The sequence below is a fragment of the Lactuca virosa genome, chromosome 8 (assembly GCF_052849685.1).
Source record: "Lactuca virosa cultivar CGN04683 chromosome 8, Lactuca_virosa_CGN04683_v6, whole genome shotgun sequence".
In the NCBI taxonomy this organism is placed as follows: domain Eukaryota; kingdom Viridiplantae; phylum Streptophyta; class Magnoliopsida; order Asterales; family Asteraceae; genus Lactuca; species Lactuca virosa.
This window is the reverse complement of record NC_136433.1, coordinates 107,544,094-107,562,273: the sequence shown is the minus strand read 5'-3', so window position 1 is coordinate 107,562,273 and position 18,180 is coordinate 107,544,094. Positions and strand designations below refer to the sequence as shown.

The 18,180-nt window shown below is 40.3% G+C and overlaps 1 protein-coding gene across 1 annotated transcript; it reads left to right on the top strand.

Annotated features, from left to right (window-relative positions):
* Nucleotides 1–4,505: 4,505 nt before the first annotated feature.
* LOC145130703 (uncharacterized) lies at nt 4,506–5,021 on the top strand. The gene has a single exon (XM_079065481.1). It carries the CDS (start codon nt 4,506–4,508, stop codon nt 5,019–5,021), a length of 516 nt encoding a protein of 171 aa, XP_078921607.1.
* The last annotated feature ends 13,159 nt before the right edge of the window (nt 5,022–18,180 follow it).

Sequence of the window (18,180 nt, the reverse complement as noted above, 5' to 3'; positions counted from 1 at the left end):
GAATATCGGACATCTTGTTGGCTAAATTAGACTATAAATTGACACTTGTAATCTGCACACGACATACTGTTCTTTAGCTCAAGCTTACTCTACGAAATTCTCTACTCATTCTTACTAAGAACTCATTGTAATCTTTACTTTATATCAATAAAATCATCAAGGCAGGTGATCATTATCACCTCCCAAGGTTTTATGCCCGAGATCCTAGAAAGGATCAAGGGCTTTCCTTGTAAACCATTATGTCACTTTACTTTTACTACTTGTTATTACACAATCTGAACATCACAACCTCTCATTCAATTTGGTTGATTAGTACTTGTGTAATTTTTGACCAAAACAATTTGGCGCCCACCGTGGGGCTGTGGTGGTTAAAATCCTCGAAAAAATCATGTCTACACAACCGATCCTCTCTTCGTCCTCTTCTCCTTCCATTCCAACCAAAAACCTACCACCTCCTCTGAGTGGACCCCCCACTCAGAGTAAAACGCCTGACACTTCCAAGAAAAGCACCCCCACAATCGCTAATCCAGGAAGTTTGGGATCCTCAAGGCTCCAGGATCCGACTGCCTCAGTCACTACTACAGAAATTTTCGCTACGATGAGGAAAATGACGCAACAGGTCACCCAACAGCAGGAGGAGAATAGAGAACTAATCAAAGAAGTGGAGAGGATGAAGGCGGAATTTCAGAAATCCCAGGAAACTACGCCCACAGTTGTGCAACCAAGGATCCTGGACTTCAATAATGCAGGATCCTCATAAAATCGCCAGAAGGACACAATTCCTACCATTATGGCATCACCCTGGGGGGCAACTATGGACAACCGAGCGTCCATGATCAATGATCTCAATGAGCCTTTCAACACTCGTAGAAACCTTGACTGTAGTAACTTCTTAAACAGCAATACTATTAATACTAACTACACTAATGTTAATGCAAGAATAAACCCGAACATGGCTAGGGAACTTCAACAATTAAGACAAATGATCTCCAGTGTACCCGGAGTGGTCCAACCAATACCAAAAGCATCCCCTACAAGCCACTAGATCTCGAGATTTGCTCCTGCGATAGCCGATACCGAAGTTCCGAAGCGCTTCCAAACTCCCAGCATGAAGCTATACGATGGGACTACAGATCCTGAAGAGCATATAGCCCAATACAGAGAAAGGATGGAGATCATTCCCATCCCAGATTACTTGAAGGAAGCTTGCCTATACAAAGGCTTTGGTTCGACCCTTACAGGATCAGCCCTCAAATGGCTACTAAACGTTCCCCCATACTCTATTACTTCATTTGCACACTTATTCAATATCTTTAATAACCAATTTTCTTGCAACAGAACTTATACATGGCCAACCATTTCGTTAGAAGGATCCTCGTTGACGGAGGATCCTCGGTCAATATCGTACTCCTAGTCGCGCTGAAAAGAATGAACATCCCAGAATCAGAGATAGTCAGAAGATCCTCAGTCCTCGTAGGATTTAGCGGTGAAACAAAACACACAGTTGGAGAAATAAAGCTACCAATATACATAGAAGGGGTAAACTCCATACAAATTGTTTGTGTTATTGACACCCTGTCTTCTTATAATGTGATACTAGGTAGACCATGGATCAACGAGATGAAAGCGGTTCCATCAACATACCATCAATGTGTGAAGATGCCCACTCCATGGGGGACAGTGAAGATCATGGGAGATCAACAAGAATCGAAAGAATGCTACAAAACCTCTATGAAATCTACGACCAAACCCAAACAAGCATAGCAATTAAGGCAGGGGGCACGACATGTTCTAGAGACAAAGGAACAAGATGTAAAGGAAGTGCCTCTGGGCATCGACGATCCTGAAGCTAAAGTCCTCATAAGATCCTCAATGCCTGAGCAGATTGAGCAGGATCTACTGAATTTCTTAAGAACCAGAAGCAAGACAATCGCATGGAAACACGAAGATGTGACAGGTATAGACAAGAGTATTATTACTCATAAACTTAATATTGATCCTTCTTTCAGACCAATATACCAAAAGAGAAGGAAGTTTTCACCCGAAAGGAATCAAATCATCCAAGAGGAGGTAGAGAAGCTCCTCAAAACAGGGATGATCAAGGAAGTAAAGTTCCCAAGATGGCTAGCTAATATGGTTGTCATACAAAAGAAAAACGGAAAATGGAGAGTGTGTGTAGATTACACGGATCTCAACAAGGCTTGTCCTAAGGATCCTTTCCCTCTACCACATATTGATTCTATGATAGATGCGACGGTTGGCCATGAACTCCTGACCTTCATGGATGCTTCAGCAGGATTCCAACAAATCCAAATGGGACCATCAGACCAAGAAGATATTGCATTCATAACACCAACAGGTATATATTGTTACATCGCAATGCCTTTTGGTCTTAAAAATGCAGGTGCGGCATATCAAAGATTGGTGAATCGGATGTTCAAAGACAAACTGGAGGACACCATGGAATTTTATATTGACGACATGGTAGTGAAGTCGATGAAAGCCGAAGATCACCTTAGAGACCTCAAGGAAGCATTTAACATCTTGGACGAGTACAATATGAAGCTGAACCCACTCAAATGTCACTTTGGAATGAAGTCAGGCAAGTTCCTTGGAAACATGGTAACCAAAAGAGGGATAGAAGCAAGCCCAGAACAAATAAAATCAATCATGGAACTAAGATCCCCGTCTTCAACAAAGGACATCCAAAGGCTAACCGGAAGAGTAACAGCACTCAACAGGTTCATTTCAAGATCCTTAGAAAAGTGCAAGCCCTTTTACGACATCTTGAAAAAGAACAAGAAATTTGAGTGGAAGGAGGAACACGAGAAAACCTTCCAAGAACTCAAAAAATATCTAAGCTCTGCTCCACTACTAGTGAAACCTATAGATGGAGAACCACTTATTCTCTACCTCTCAGTATCCTCAAACGCGGTTAGTGTCGTTCTGTTCAAGGGTCTTAACGGGGAGCAACATCATATCTACTATGTAAGTAAAAGTCTCATGGATCCTGAAACCAGGTACTCTCATCTCGAAAAATTAATTCTTGCCTTAGTAACTGCTTCTACCAAATTAAGACACTACTTTGAAACACACACTATACATGTAAAAACTAACTATCCTATCAAGAATGTCATGAGAAAACCATAAATGTCAAGAAGAATGGCAAAATGGTCGGTAAAGTTAAGCACATTTGACATCAGATACGAACCAAGATCCGCCACAAAACCACAAGGATTAGCGGACTTTGTGGCTGACTTTAGTGATGATCTACAAAATGAAGTAGACATGGAAGCCAAGGACCCCTAGAAGATGAACACCTGGGAAGATGGACGTTGTTAACAGATGGAGCTTCAAATCAGAAAGGAACAGACCTAGGGATCATACTAAAGTCGCCACAGGAGGACATCATACCCCAGGCAGTTAGTTGTGAATTCAACACTACCAATAACGAAGCAGAATACGAAGCACTCATCATGGGACTACAATTAGCTAAGGACCTTCAAATCAAGGATCTTCATGTATTTGTTGATTCTTTATTACTAACCAATCACTACAATGGATCTTATGCGGTGAAAGGTGAAAAATTAGCCTTATACCTAGAGATCCTCAAAAAATTAGCTTCCGATTTCGAAAACTTTAGCCTAACCCAAGTTCCCAGAGAGGAAAACACAGAAGCATATACATTAGTCAATTTAGGATCCTCCCTTAGGATCCCACCAGAGACGAAGATTCCTATAACTCACATAATAACCCTAGCCATAGAAACCCTCTCCGACAATTCAGAAGACCCTAAGCGTCCGACAAGCATAGCAGCTATTGAAGATCCTGACCCTAGGATCCTTCCTCAAAGGGATCCCGATGAACAGGATCCTCAAAGAAGTCTGTGATCATGGACCCAACCCATTATGGAATATCTCCAAAATGGCACAATCCCGACAGGATAAAAAAGTGAAAGAGCATTCAGGACGAGAGTATCAAGATTCGTGTTAATCCAAGGTACACTTTACAAAAAAAATCTATGGCAGGTCCATACCTAAGATGCTTGGAAGATCCTAAAGTTGCAGAAGTCTTAAAGGATATACACGAAGGAGAATGTGGCAATCACACCGGGAGTAGATCCTTATGCTCCAAAATACTGAGAACAGGATACTACTGGCCAACCATGAAGAAACACTACATGCTCAAAAATGTGATGCTTGCCAAAGACACAGCAGATCCTTATCTCCCCATGGCCATTCATGAAATGGGGGATGGATATTGTAGGAAAATTGCTAGTAGCCCTAGGAGGAAAATTCTTCATGTTGGTGATAACTGATTACTTCTCCAAATGGATCGAAGCTGAAGCTTTCGTCCAGGTAAGATACAAAGAGGTAGTATCATTTATTAAACGCAATATCTTGACCAGGTTCGGGATCCCGGCTGAAATCATATGCGACAATGGATCCCAATATATTAGCAAAAGAACAAGAGACGTTTGCACAAGCTGGGGGATCAAAATGATAATGTCCACTCCTGTTCATCCCCAATCTAATGGTCAAGTGGAGTCCAACAACAAAATCATAGTTAACAATTTGATGAAAAGGCTGGACAAAAAGAAGGGAAGATGGGCAGAAGATATTCCTTTCGTTTTATGGGCAGATAGAACCACTTCCAAAGTAGCCACAGGTCAGACCCCTTATTCCTTGGTGTTTGGGACAAAAGCAGTAATCCCAACCGAAGTAGTGATCCCAACGACAATATACTTGCTTCAAGACCAAGTGAATAATGACAGGATCCTAGCACATGATCTTGACACTATTGACGAGCTTAGGGATCTTGCCAAAATACGCATTGCTACTCATCAGCAAAGAATCACCAAGGCTTACAATAGGAATATAAGGGTCAGAAGGTTTCAAATAGGAGACTCGGTATTAAGGAAAACATTCCAAAACACCAAGGATCTTAGTGCAGGAAAATTGGCTCCCAAATGGGAAGGACCATATCTTGTAGATGTTGAAGCAGCAAAAGGAGCATACTAGCTAGCAACACTCGAAGGAGACGTTCTGCCAATATCCTGGAATTCCATACACCTTAAAGCATACTACATGTAAATAGGATCGAATGATCCACAACAAAACCAAGGTACACATGTCCTTTACCTTAAAACTTTTATTATTACTGATTTTCTTCTCGAACACATTACTAACTTAAGCATCAGAGGGGCGTTGGCTAAACTAACGCCCACCCTTAGCTAACGTTTGCTATGCAGAACGACATACAGTTAAGGATCCTCAAGAGTGGATATACTGAAACATGGGATCCTCACAATTGGAGATCCTGGAACGTCTGGATCCTCATGTTTGAACACCTTGAAGCACAAGGATCTTGACACATAATGATCCCAATACTTGATAAACTCCATTATATTTAACAATATAATCCCTTAACTATCATGTACACAAGCTAGAGACTGATCATCTCTCCCACGCCTAAGGGTACTTAATCCCCTCTAAGGTTTAAAGAGCTAATTACCTCTTTCACACGAACTAAGGTTTATACACCTCGCTTGGACGCATGATATCTAACTGTGGGATACGGATAAGGGGATCATTTCACGATTCAGTGGCTTGGAAACCCTCTTATCCTTGAACAAAAGTTGAGATCCTTATGGTTTATAACATTTTCATGTTATCCAGAAATCGGGATCTTACCGCAGTGATTACTTAAGGCTTATAACATTTTCATGTTATCGGGATCTTACCCCAGTGATTACTTAAGGCTTATAACATTTTCATGTTATCGGGATTTTACCCCAGTAACTACTTAACGCTTATAACATTTTCATGTTATCAAATATTGGGATTTTTCCCCAGAAATTACACAAGACCTATAACATCTTCATGTTGACACATGTTGGGAATGTTCCCCGGAAAATATGGTCAGATTGTAACATTTCCGTGTTACCTACCCAATGAATTATATCACAAGTGGGGATCCTCCCCAGAATATAAAATTAACATGTTATCTATTTTGTCTAAGTCTATAATCTAAACAAGTTATCCTAAGGATAAATTTCCCTTACAAGATCCAAAATCTTTAGGATCTCTGACGGTAGGGATCCTTACCCTTAAGGATCCTCATCAACCTTTGTTGGTAAAGGACCTCGTTCCTAACGTTGAACCAAAATTCTCTCCTAAGTTGGAACTTACCCTTAGTAAACTCTCAAAGACTTAAGGAGAAACCCGAAGACAATCAGGTTCGATCTTTCCTTAATTTTAAAGTTTTAAAATCAAGAATCCTGAACTTTCTAGGATCCTGAATAAATCACTGACATATGTGTTGGATTAGGTGTCTAAGTTCATAACTATTTCTGGAATGTACTTGACCCGATTAGCATGGTCCATTTGGGTTGCATGGCATTGCAACACTTGGATAGACCAAATTGAGAGAAAAGACACTTAAGGTTTATTAATATATTATAAGTTCTAATATATTAATAATATTATTTAATTAGTATTGATCAAAGAATTAATTTGGAATTAATTAAGTTATCAAAAAGAGACTAATTAAATATATGGGGTTGATTGTGTAAATCATCTATTCTTGTATAGTGGGCTAATGATCCATGGTTTGTATGGATTGGGTTAAAACCCATAAGGTGCTCCATGGATAGTCCATGGAGGTTATAAACCCATGGATCATGGAATATGGAAAGCCATGACAATTAGGGTTTACATGGTGTAACCCTACTTGTGTCACTGCTATATAAAGACCTCTAGTCTAGCAAAATCGGTACTACTACTTGTACAAGATAGAGGGAAATCCGATTTTGAGGTTTAGTGAAACCTCTCTCAAGGTTATTCCAAGTGTTGTAGTGTTGTGTGAGACATTTGAGGCATCACACTTGAGGTGCTAGGCTCACAAGGTTCTCAAGGAATCCAAACTACAAAAGGTATGTTCTTCTTCTGGAACTTATGTTTAAAAGTTCCCCATGCTATGCTAGATAGGTTAAGAACCTTGGAAAAATCAAATTTGCATGTATCATAGTAAAACATAGATCCAAGGTTTCTATGGTTGCATGTACACCATAGGAGTGTTAGAATGCTCAAAACCATTCAATATGAACTTTCGGAGTCATTCGCTATTTTCACAGAAGTTCCAAAAGCAATTTTAAACATGAAAAGACCCTAGTAATGTGTTATGCAAGGAACATAGAAAGACGAAAAGAAAATCAACGATTATATTCAAAAACAAAGAGGCCTACAGCCTTACAAAAGCCATGCATTAACATCAAAAGATTATACTTCCCTAAATCACCTAAAAGGCCTAGACCTTAACATGGTCATCATCGGCCTTCTCCTTCTTCTTCTCCTCTTCCTCCCCTCCTGGCCGTACTACAGGATCCTCGGTGAAGGTGGCAGGCCTTCCAGTTAGCTTGGATAATGCCTCACGCTATCCTATCATGTCCCAAGATCCTGAATGTTCAAGATCCTTAGCCAGCTTGATCTTAGCCTCCAGGATAACCACAGCAGCGCTCACCTTCGCATCCGTTATCACCTCCTCAAGATCTGCAAGGTGCTCATCCTATTTCCCGGCCTTGTGCTTGCTCAACAGCTCTACCCTCTGGAGAAGATCTTCGTTGGCGGCCTTCCATATTTTCTCTTGCTCCTTTAGAGCGTGCTCGGATTTCTCAGCCCGGATCCTAAGATCGTTCGTGCATTGAGAAATATGAGTGGAGACCTGGAAGAAACACAGAGATCAGCAAAGGAGGAAAACAGGTATGAAAAATAAATTCTTTCATGCAGGAAACTTACAGCCTGGGAAAAAGAGGTCAGCTTCCCAAGAGCATCCTCAATATTGAGGCCCTCTAGACTTAAATTTGTGGCCACGGAAGTCTTTCTCTTTCGGGATCCCGGAGTCCTCACAACCAGGTCAAGCTGGGCTTTCCTTGGAGGAACTGGAGCAGAAGACTTTTCCTGCTTGATTCTGACCAGGCCACTGGTCATATCATCCTCGAGGTTAACTAGAGCGAAGCGAGCACTAGAGCAAACGGTCTTGGAACCTACACATAAAATAAGGATCCTAACAAGATCAAGGATCTTAAGGAAACTACTTGAAGTCAGAAAATAAAAAAGATGTGTACCTATAGCCATAGAAGTTGTGGTGGAAGATCCTTCTTGGAGACTGGACTGGTCAAGTTTAAGAGATCTATCTGCCTCCGGGAGGGAGAGAAAGCTGGCAATCTTATCCTCTGAATCCTCAGCAGTGACAACAAGCTCTCCAAACTTGAAACCTATGACAAAAAAACAAAATAAGCATAAGATTTCAGGATCCCAAAAGAAAATATTGAAATCCTACCCTTCTTAACCCAATCCAGGGGGCAAGAGATCCCTGTCGGGAATAGAGTCACGTCTCACGAAGAAGTATCTTCCTTTCCAAGCCCCATCCTTATGCTTGGTTTTCAGGATTAAAGGAGACTTGTAGGTTTTCACCTTAAGGAGGAATCGGGAGTTTCCAAAAGTTGCAAGATCGTATACACAGTCCAGCTCAGAGAGGCCTATATCCATGCCTTTCGACTGATTTATCTGATCGATCCAATAAAGGATCCTCCAAATAAAAGGCACGACCAGGATATACGAAATCCCGGTCAAGTTAAAGAATTCAGATATTATTCCCGTGAAAGGATACCTCAAACCCAAAGAGAAGGGGTACTCAGGAAAGCACACCCAAGTGGGAGAGACAAAGTCTGACTGAATAAGGGGATCAAAGGGTCTGAAAACGACTCCGGAAGGAAAGGCTCCAGCGAGTCTTAGAGACTCGATATCGTCATCACCAAAAGAGCAGAACTCCTCATAAGAGAGGATCCCCTGATCAACAAAATCATCATCGAGGAGGGCCAAAATGCTTTTACGAGAAACCGCCATTTTTCGACCCATGGTAGAATAAAAGTCTAGAGTAATAATTACCTTCTAAATCGCAAGACGGCACAAGAAAAGCAAAGAAGAACGGATAGGAGAACATGAAGATGATCCCTCATATTTATACTGGGACGATTAATATGATTTGACTGCTAACGGCTAGTAAACTATCCGTTGGAATTTAAATCACCTTGCCGTTATGGGTTAAAATTGAAAATTACTATCCCCTCTTCTTTTACCTATTTACTTTAAGTTATTCCTTTAATATTTATGGAACTAACCCATATATTTTCAGGAATAACTTGGGGACAATTGTTAGGACCAGGATCCTTACTATATCCAGGATCCTCAACAATATCAGGATCCCAGTTAATTACCATTATTATTTTTACCAATATTTATAACGGTCATATTTAGTCTATAACTAACACGTATGCAGAAGTAGTCAAGGGAAGACCAATTCTCAACGAAAAATCATCTCAAGTATGCTAAAGACTCGGAATACTTGGTCAAATAACGTTCGTGAAGCTGGTCATAGAGGATCCCGGGAATATCGGACATCTTGGTGGCTAAATTAGACTGTAAATTGACACTTGTAATATGCACACGACACACTGTTCTTTAGCTCAATCTTACTCTACGAAATTCTCTATTCATTCTTGTTGTCGAGATCACTACTTCAGTAGGGATCATTGCTTCTGTCCCAAATACCAAAGAGTAGGGGTCTGACCTGTGGCTACTTTGGAAGTAGTCCTATCTGCCCATAGGACGAAAGGAAGCTCTTCTGCCCATCTTTCTTTCTTTTTATCTAGCCTTTTCTTCAAGTTGTTTACTATGATCTTATTGCTAGATTCTTCTTGACCATTAGCTTGGGGATGAACAGGAGTGGACATTATCATTTTCATTCCCCAATTCATGCAAAAGTCTCTTGTCCTCTTGCTTATGAATTGGGATCCATTGTCGCATATGATTTCATTTGGGATCCCGAACCTGGTCAAGATATTACGTTTAATAAATGAGACTACATCTTTGTCTCTAACCTGACGAAGGCTTCAGCTTCGATCCACTTCGAGAAGTAATCAGGCATCACCAACATTAAATCTTTTCCACCTGGAGCTATTAGTAATTTTACTACTATATCCATTCACCATTTCATGAATGGTCATGGAGAGATAATAGGATGTAGTGGTTCTGCCAGTTGATGTAGGACGTTGTTGTGTCTTTGGCAAGCATCACACTTCTGAGCATGTGGAAAAGAATCTCTCTTCATGGTTGGCCAGTAGTATCCTGTTCTCAATTCCTTGGAGCATAAGGATCTACCCCCAGTGTGATTGCCACAGTCTCCTTCATGTATGTCCTTCAAGACTTCTGCACCTTCAGAATCTTCCAATCATCTGAGGTATGGACCTGCCATAGACTATTTATAGAGTTTACCTTAGATTATTATGAACCTTGAGACTCTTGTTCTGAATGCTCTTTTGCTTTTTTCTTCTGATGGGATCATGCCATTTTGGAGATACTCCATAATGGGTTGGATCCATGATCGTGGACTTCTGCGAGGATCCTGTTCGTCGGGATCCCTTTGAGGAGGGATCTGAGGGTCAGGATCTTCGATGGCTGCTACACTTATTGGTTGTTCAGGGTCATCGGGTTTTTCGGAAGGGGCTTCGATAGGTGGAGTTATTATGTGAGTTATAGGGATCTTCATTTCTGATGGGATCCTTAGGGAGGATCCTAAGTTGGCTAATGCATCTGCTTCTATGTTTTCTTCCCTGAGAACTTGGGTTAGGCTAAAGTTTTCAAAATCAGAGGCTAACTTTTTGAGGGTCTCGAGGTATAATCCTAATCTTTCACCTTTCACTACATAAGATCCATTGAAATGATTGGTTAATAATAAAGAATCAACAAATACCTGAAGATCATTGATTTGAAGATCCTTAGCCAATTGTAGTCCCATGATGAGTGCTTCATATTCCGCTTCCTTGTTGGTTGCGTCGAATTCGCAACTAACTTCCTGGGGTAGGATGTCTCCCTGTGGCGACTTTAGTATGATCCCTAGCCCGATTCCTTTTTGGTTTGAAGCTCCATCCATGAATAGTGTCCATTTTCCCAAGTGTTCATCTTCTAGGAGTTGTTTAGCTTCAATGTCTACTTCGTTTTGTAGATCATCACTGAAAGACCCAAACTTTCATACTAAAGACATTGTTACTCCAAGTTACTCCAAAACATGCTACATGCATATTCATAAAACAATAATTTACATTGATAATTTGATTACAAAAGACTGGATACAAACCGACTAAGTTTTAATATATTACAAAACTACCCAGGATATTATAATTTTATACATACTTAAACTTAAATACAAAAGTAATAGTATAAACTATTCTAAATCTTCCAACAGTATATGACTATACTGGTTGCTTATTTCCTACAATTGTTAAACACTGAGAGGGGTAAGCGCACTGAGAGGGGTAAGCGGTGACGCTTAGTGAGTTCAATAATAGATACAATATAACGTTATGCCATATATATACTTCAATATGGCAGAAACAAAGGGAACAAGGAACAACAAAGGCATATGTGAATCATGCGACAAGCTTTCCATATCAATCAATGATTTGATTCAAAGATATACAATCAATGAGATATAACAATTTCAATACTTGATATACGTACACCAATAACTCTTCGGCCCAAATGGCACAGAAGACATAATATTTCTGATTAAACATTTTGGTAGATTTCAGGCTTTCAGCCCTATCTAACCTTCTACCAATGCCATAGGGGTAGAATTCATTCTCTTGCGAAACATGCTCTACACGACCAGAGGCTACATACCAATACCACTATGAATCTAAGTCCTTTCACTGATCACATGGCCAAAGGTACAGCTTTGCTATCAAAATAGCACAAAATAATAACACGGGAAAATAACATGGAAAAGCACATATAACACATAACATCCAATTTTTTCTATATATTGAACTCACCGTGAAATAACCGGGGGTTAAAATAGTAATTTGGGCAGCACTTCGTTCCTATAAACAATTTTCTTCGATGAAAATTGGGAGCTTTATTGAGAACCGGGAGTTTTTATTGAAAACCGGGCCTTGCGAGGGTTGAGCTTCAAACCGAAAAGATAAATTTCTCAGGGTCTTCGGGCACTTCGGGACGTTCTTCGGGCGTTAGGTAGGTTCCCGAGGCTTCGGGGGGGGGGGGGGGGGGGGGGGTTAAAAAGGGGCTTAAAATAAAGTTTAGTGTGAAAAAGTATGGAAAATACCAACCAAAACCGTGAGATCTCGCACCTCTCTTATATAGGTGTGAGGCTCGTATCCGAAGGGGGGAGGAGAAGCCACGCGGCAGCTTCGCAGGCGAGTGGGAGGGCACGCGTCGGACATGCGAGGGGCCAGGCGTCGGTCTCGGAAGCTGTACACACGTCGCCTTCAGATTGGGCCACGCCTTCGGATGACTTACCTTCTTCGGACACGGGATGGCTCGCAAGGGAAGGGCGACGTGGCTCGCTTCGGATATGCCACGGACCGGACACGCGTCTCGCATGGGCAGGTGCTACGTGGCCGAACCCGGACCATGCACATGCGAATTTTCTCGGTTTTTGTGCCCCGAACTTCAAAAATTCATAACTTCCGCATATGAGCTCTGTTTTTGACGTTCTTTATATGAACGCGTAGGCAAGATTATACTCTACAACTTTCGTTTAGACTCCGTTGGCTAAATTTATTATTATTATTATTATTTTTAACAGACCGGGACAGGAAAATCCGTTAAAAATTCATAACTTCTTCATCTGATGTCCATTTTCGTCTGTCTTTTTACCGTTGTACTACTATTGACGAGACCTTCAATTCTCGTTCAGGTTGTGTCGGCTAAAAATCACTCGATCTTTATTTCGAGTTTTTAGCTGTATACTGCTATACTGAAACTTAGAAAAATCATAACTTCCTCATACGAAGTCAGATTTTGATGTTCTTTTTATGAAAATTCTCGTTTTAACGAGTACTACGACTTTCATTTAGATCACTAAGGCTCAAAAGTAGTTTATCAAAAACTGAATTTTTACGCTAAATAGTGTTTGCCGGTTTTGTCGCGGATCTTCGATTGGTCATAACTTCTTCGTTATAACTCGGATTTCGATGAGGTTTTCGCCTAAATGTTTCTAACGAAATTATCTACAACTTTCAATAATATTATTTTTATTTATTTCCAACTTTATATTTTCGTTAATTTTAATATTTCAGTATTTGACTTTTGATTTGAATCTCATAAGACTTCCAATATTTTCCGAGTGATTCTAAACATAGTTTTACCTCATTTCTAGTAAAAACTATTTGTTAGAATTCAACACTCAAAATCATATATTAAAGAATATTCATTTTTAAAAAAAACACGATAACTGAACGTGTATGTTACAATCACTAAAGTCAGCCACAAAGTATGCTAATGCTTGTGACTTTATGGCGGATCTTGGCTCATATTTGATGTCAAACGTGCTTAACTTTACTGACCATTTTGCCATCCTTCCTGACATCTCTGGTTTTCTCATCACATTCTTAATAGGATAATTAGTTTTCACATGTATAGTATGTGTCTCGAAATAATGTCTTAATTTAGTAGAAGCAGTTACTAGTGCAATAATTAATTTTTCGAGATGAGAATTCCTGGTTTCAGGATCCAGAAGACTTTTACTTATACAGTAGATAGGATGTTTGTCTCCGTTAATATCCTTGTCTAGGACAGCACTTACTGCACTTGAAGATACCTAGATGTTGAGGAGAAGTGGTTCTCCATCTATAGGCTTCACCAGTAGTGGCGTAGAACTTAAGTATCTTCTGAGTTCCTGAAAAGCTTCTTTGTGCTTTTCGGTCCATTTGAACTTCTTGTTCTTCTTTAAGATATCATAGAAGTGATTACCCCTTTCTGAGGATCTTGAAATGAACCTGTTGAGTGCTTCTACTCTTCCGGTTAGCCTTTAGATGTCTTTTGTTGAAGATGGAGATTTCAGCTTGATGATTGCTTTGATATGCTCCGGGCTTGCTTTTATTCCTCTCTTGGTTACCATATGCCCAAGGAACTTGCCTGACTTCATCCCAAAGTGGCATTTAGATGGATTCAACTTCATGTTATATTCGTCTAGAATGTCAAAGGCTTCTTTAAGACCCTTGAGATGATCTTCAGCTTTCATGGACTTTACCACCATGTCGTCAATGTAGACCTCCATGGTGCCCCCAGCTTGTCTTTAAACATTTGGTTCACCGGTCTTTGATATGTTTCACCTACATTTTTAAGACCAAAAGTCATCACAGTGTAATAATATATACCTGTTGGTGTTATAAATGTTGTATCTTCTTGATCGGATGAATCCATCTGGATTTGTTGGAATCCTACTGAAGCATCCATGAAGGTTAAGAGTTCGTGGCCAGCTGTTGCATCTATCAAGGACTCAATGTGTGGTAGAGGGAAAGGATCCTTAGGACAAGCCTTGTTAAGATCTGTGTAGTCTGCACATACTCGCCACTTGTCGTTCTTCTTTTGTACGATAACTACATTAGCTAGCCATCTTGCTAACTTCACTTCCTTGATCATCCTTGTCTTGAGGAGCTTTTCCACTTCTTCTTGGATGATCTGATTCCTTTCGGGTGCAAACTTCCTTCTCTTTTGTGTATCGGTCTGAAAGAAGGATCAATATTAAATTTGTGAGTGATAATACTCTTTTCTATACCTGTCTTATCTTCGTGTTTCCATGCGAACGTCTTGCTTCTGGTTCAAAGGAAGTTTAACAGGTCTTGTTCAATTTGCTCAGGTATTAAAGATCATATGAGGACTTTGGCTCCAGCATCCTCGTTGTTCAGGGGCACTTCCTTCACGTCTTGCTCCCGTGTTTCTAGAACATGTCGTGCCTCCTGCCTTAATTGCTATGTTTGTTGGGTTTTCGTCGCAGGATTCATAGAGATTTTATAACATTCCTTTGACTCTTGTTGATATCCCATGATCTTCATTGTTCCCCGCAAAGTAGGCATCTTTACACACTGATGATATGTTGATGGAACTGCTTTCATCTCGTGGACCCACGGTCTTCCTAATATCACATTATAAGAAGATAAGGTGTCAATAACACAAAACATTTGTGTAGAGTTTACCCCCTCTATGTATATTGGTAGCTTGATCTCCCCGATGGTGTGTTTTGTTTGTCCGCTAAATCCTATGATGATCTAGTTTGGAATAGGGCTTCGATTTGTAGGATCTTGGAGCCGAGGATTCGTCCTTCCTGTTGGGATTCTCGTATTGACTTGAAGGGTTGCTCCTTTTCTGGACTTCTTTATCCTCTTCAAGCCTTATGAACCTCAATGCTCGACACCTAACTTCGTCCAATCTCTTGCATGGAGTCATCACGAGATCTTCATAGAAAGGTGAATCCTTCCTTAGACCCATCTTGAAGGCCTCGACATCAGTCGTCATGTCAATGTTGGGGATGCTCAGAGCTTCCCTGCCAAACCTGTTAACAAAATCCCTAAGTCATTCCCTGGGATCCTGAACCACCCGATAGAGATCACTAGTGATCTTCTCGAAGGTTCTGCTATAAGAAAACTGGTTATTGAAAATATTGACTAAGTGTGCAAATGAAGTAATAGAACATGGAGGAACGTTTAGCAGCCATTTGAGAGCTGATCCCGTGTAGGTTGAACCAAAGCCATTGCATAGGCAAGCTTCCTTCAAGTGCACTGGGATGGGAATGATCTCCATCCTTTCTCGATATTGTGCTACGTGCTCTTCATGATCCCTAGTTCCATGGTAAGGCTTCATGCTAGGAGTCTGGAAGAGCTTAGGAACTTCGGTATCGGCTATCGCAGGATCAAATCTTGAGATCCTGTGACTTGTTGGAGATTCTTCTGGTATGGGTTGAACTACCTCGGGTATGCTTGAGATCATTTGTCTCAACTGCTGAAGTTCCCTAGCCATGTTTGGACTTATCCCTGCATCAACATTCATAGAGTTAGTATTGATAGTATTTTTATTTAAGAGGTTACTATATTCAAGGTTTCTAGGAGTATTGAAAGGATCATCGAGATCATTTATCATAGATGCTCGATTGTTCATAGTTGTTCCCTAGGGTGATGTAGCAGTAGCAGGAGTTGTGTTCCCAGTTGATTTCTTGAGGATCCTGCACTGTCGAAGTTCAGAATCCTTGGTTGTACAACTATGAGCATCGTTTCCTGGGATCTTTGAAATTCCGCCTTCATCCTCTCCATTTCTTTAAGTAGTGTTCTATTATCGTCTTGTTGTTGAGTCATCTGTTGCGTCATTTTTCTCATTATAGCTAAGAGTTCAGCAGTGGTGACCGGAGCAGTCAGATCCTGGAGTCCTGAAGATCACAAACTTCCTTGGTTAGTGCCCGGAGGGGTGTTTTTCTTAGAAGTATCAGGCACTTTCCTCTGACCAGGGGGTCCAATTGGAGGAGGTGGTAGATTTTTGGTTGGAATGGAAGGAGCAGAGGATGAAGAAAGGATCAGTTGTGTAGACATGATCTTTAGAGGATTTTGAATACCATGGCCCCACCATGGGACCAAATTGTTTTGGTCAAAAATTACACAAGTATAAATCAACCAAATTGAATGAGAGGTTGTGATGTTCGAATTGTGCAATAGAAAAAGGTAAATAGAATGACACGCTTGTTTACAAGGAAAGCCCTTGATCCTTGCTAGGATCTCCGGCACAAAAAATTGGGAGGTGATAATGATCACCTGCCTTGATTATTTTGTTGATATAAAATGGCGATTACAATGAGTATTTCAGTAAGAACAAGTGAAAAAGTTCGTAGAGTCAGATAAGAGTGAATAGAGTGTGTCATGTGTGAGATACATGTGTCAATTTATAGTCTAAACTAGCTAAGAATATGTCCGATATTCCCGAGATCCTCTATGACCAGCTTTGTGAACGTTGATTGACTAGGTATTCCGGGTCTTTAGCATAGTTGAAACGAAAATATATTGATAATAAGTCTTCTCCTGACTATTTCTGCACATGTGTTAGTTAAGAATGAAATATAACCGTTATAAATGTTATTAAATAATAACGGTAATAGTCAGGATCATGAGGTAGTTGAGGACCCTGAATATCTGATGATGTTTGAGGATCCTGAATGCTTTGAGGATCCTAGCCCTAACATGTATGTCTTTCAGTACTTCGGTAGCTTCATCACTTTCCAAGCATCTTAATTATGGATCAGCCATAGATTTCTAGTATGTCGAAGGCTTCTTCAGGATCCTTGAGGTGATCTTCAACTTTCTTTGACTTGACTACCATGTCATCGATGTATACTTCCATGGTGTCCCCGAGTTTTTCTTTGAACATACGGTTAACTAGCATTTGGTATGTCGCACCTGAATTTTTAAGGCGAAAGGACATAGCAGTATAGAAATATATACATGATGGGGTTATGAATACGGTATCCTATTGGTCAGATGTTTCCATTTGAATTTGTTGGAACCCCGCTGATGCATCCATGAATGTTAATAGTTCATGGCCAGCTATAGCATGTATCATGGAATCTATGTTTGGTATGACGAAAGAGTCCTTAGAGAAATCCTTGTTATGATTTGTATAGTGCACACATACTCTCCATCTACCATTCTTATTTTGTATGACGAACACATTGGCTAGCCATCTTGGGATCTTGACCTCCTCGATCATCCCTGTTTTAAGAAGTTTTTCTACTTCTTCTTGGATGATCTGATTCCTCTCAGGTGCAAACTTCCTTATTTTTTTATGTATGGCTCTGAAAGAAGGATAAATGTTAAGTTTATGAGTTATAATATTTTTGTCTATACCTGTCATGTCTTCATGTTTCCATGCGAAGATTTTCCTTCTTTCTTTCAGGTACTTTGTTATATCTTCTTCTATGTTATCTGGCAGTGAGGATCCTATGAGTATCTTCATATTGGGATCCTTAAGGTCAAGGGGCACTTCTATCTTGATCTTTGGCTTCTAGTATATCTCGTGCCCATTTCTTTAGTTGCTATGCTTTTGATGGGACTATGGAGTCTTCATCGAGGTCTTGTAGCAATCCTTTGATTCTTGTTGGTCACCTGTGATCTTCACTGTCCCCCATGGGATGGGCATCTTCACACATTTATGGTATGTTGATGGAACGACCTCGTGTCATGGATCCATGGACTTCCTAATATAACGTTATAGGAGGATAATGTATCAATTACACAGAATCATTGCATAGATTTTATCCCCTCTAGGTGGATAGGCAGTT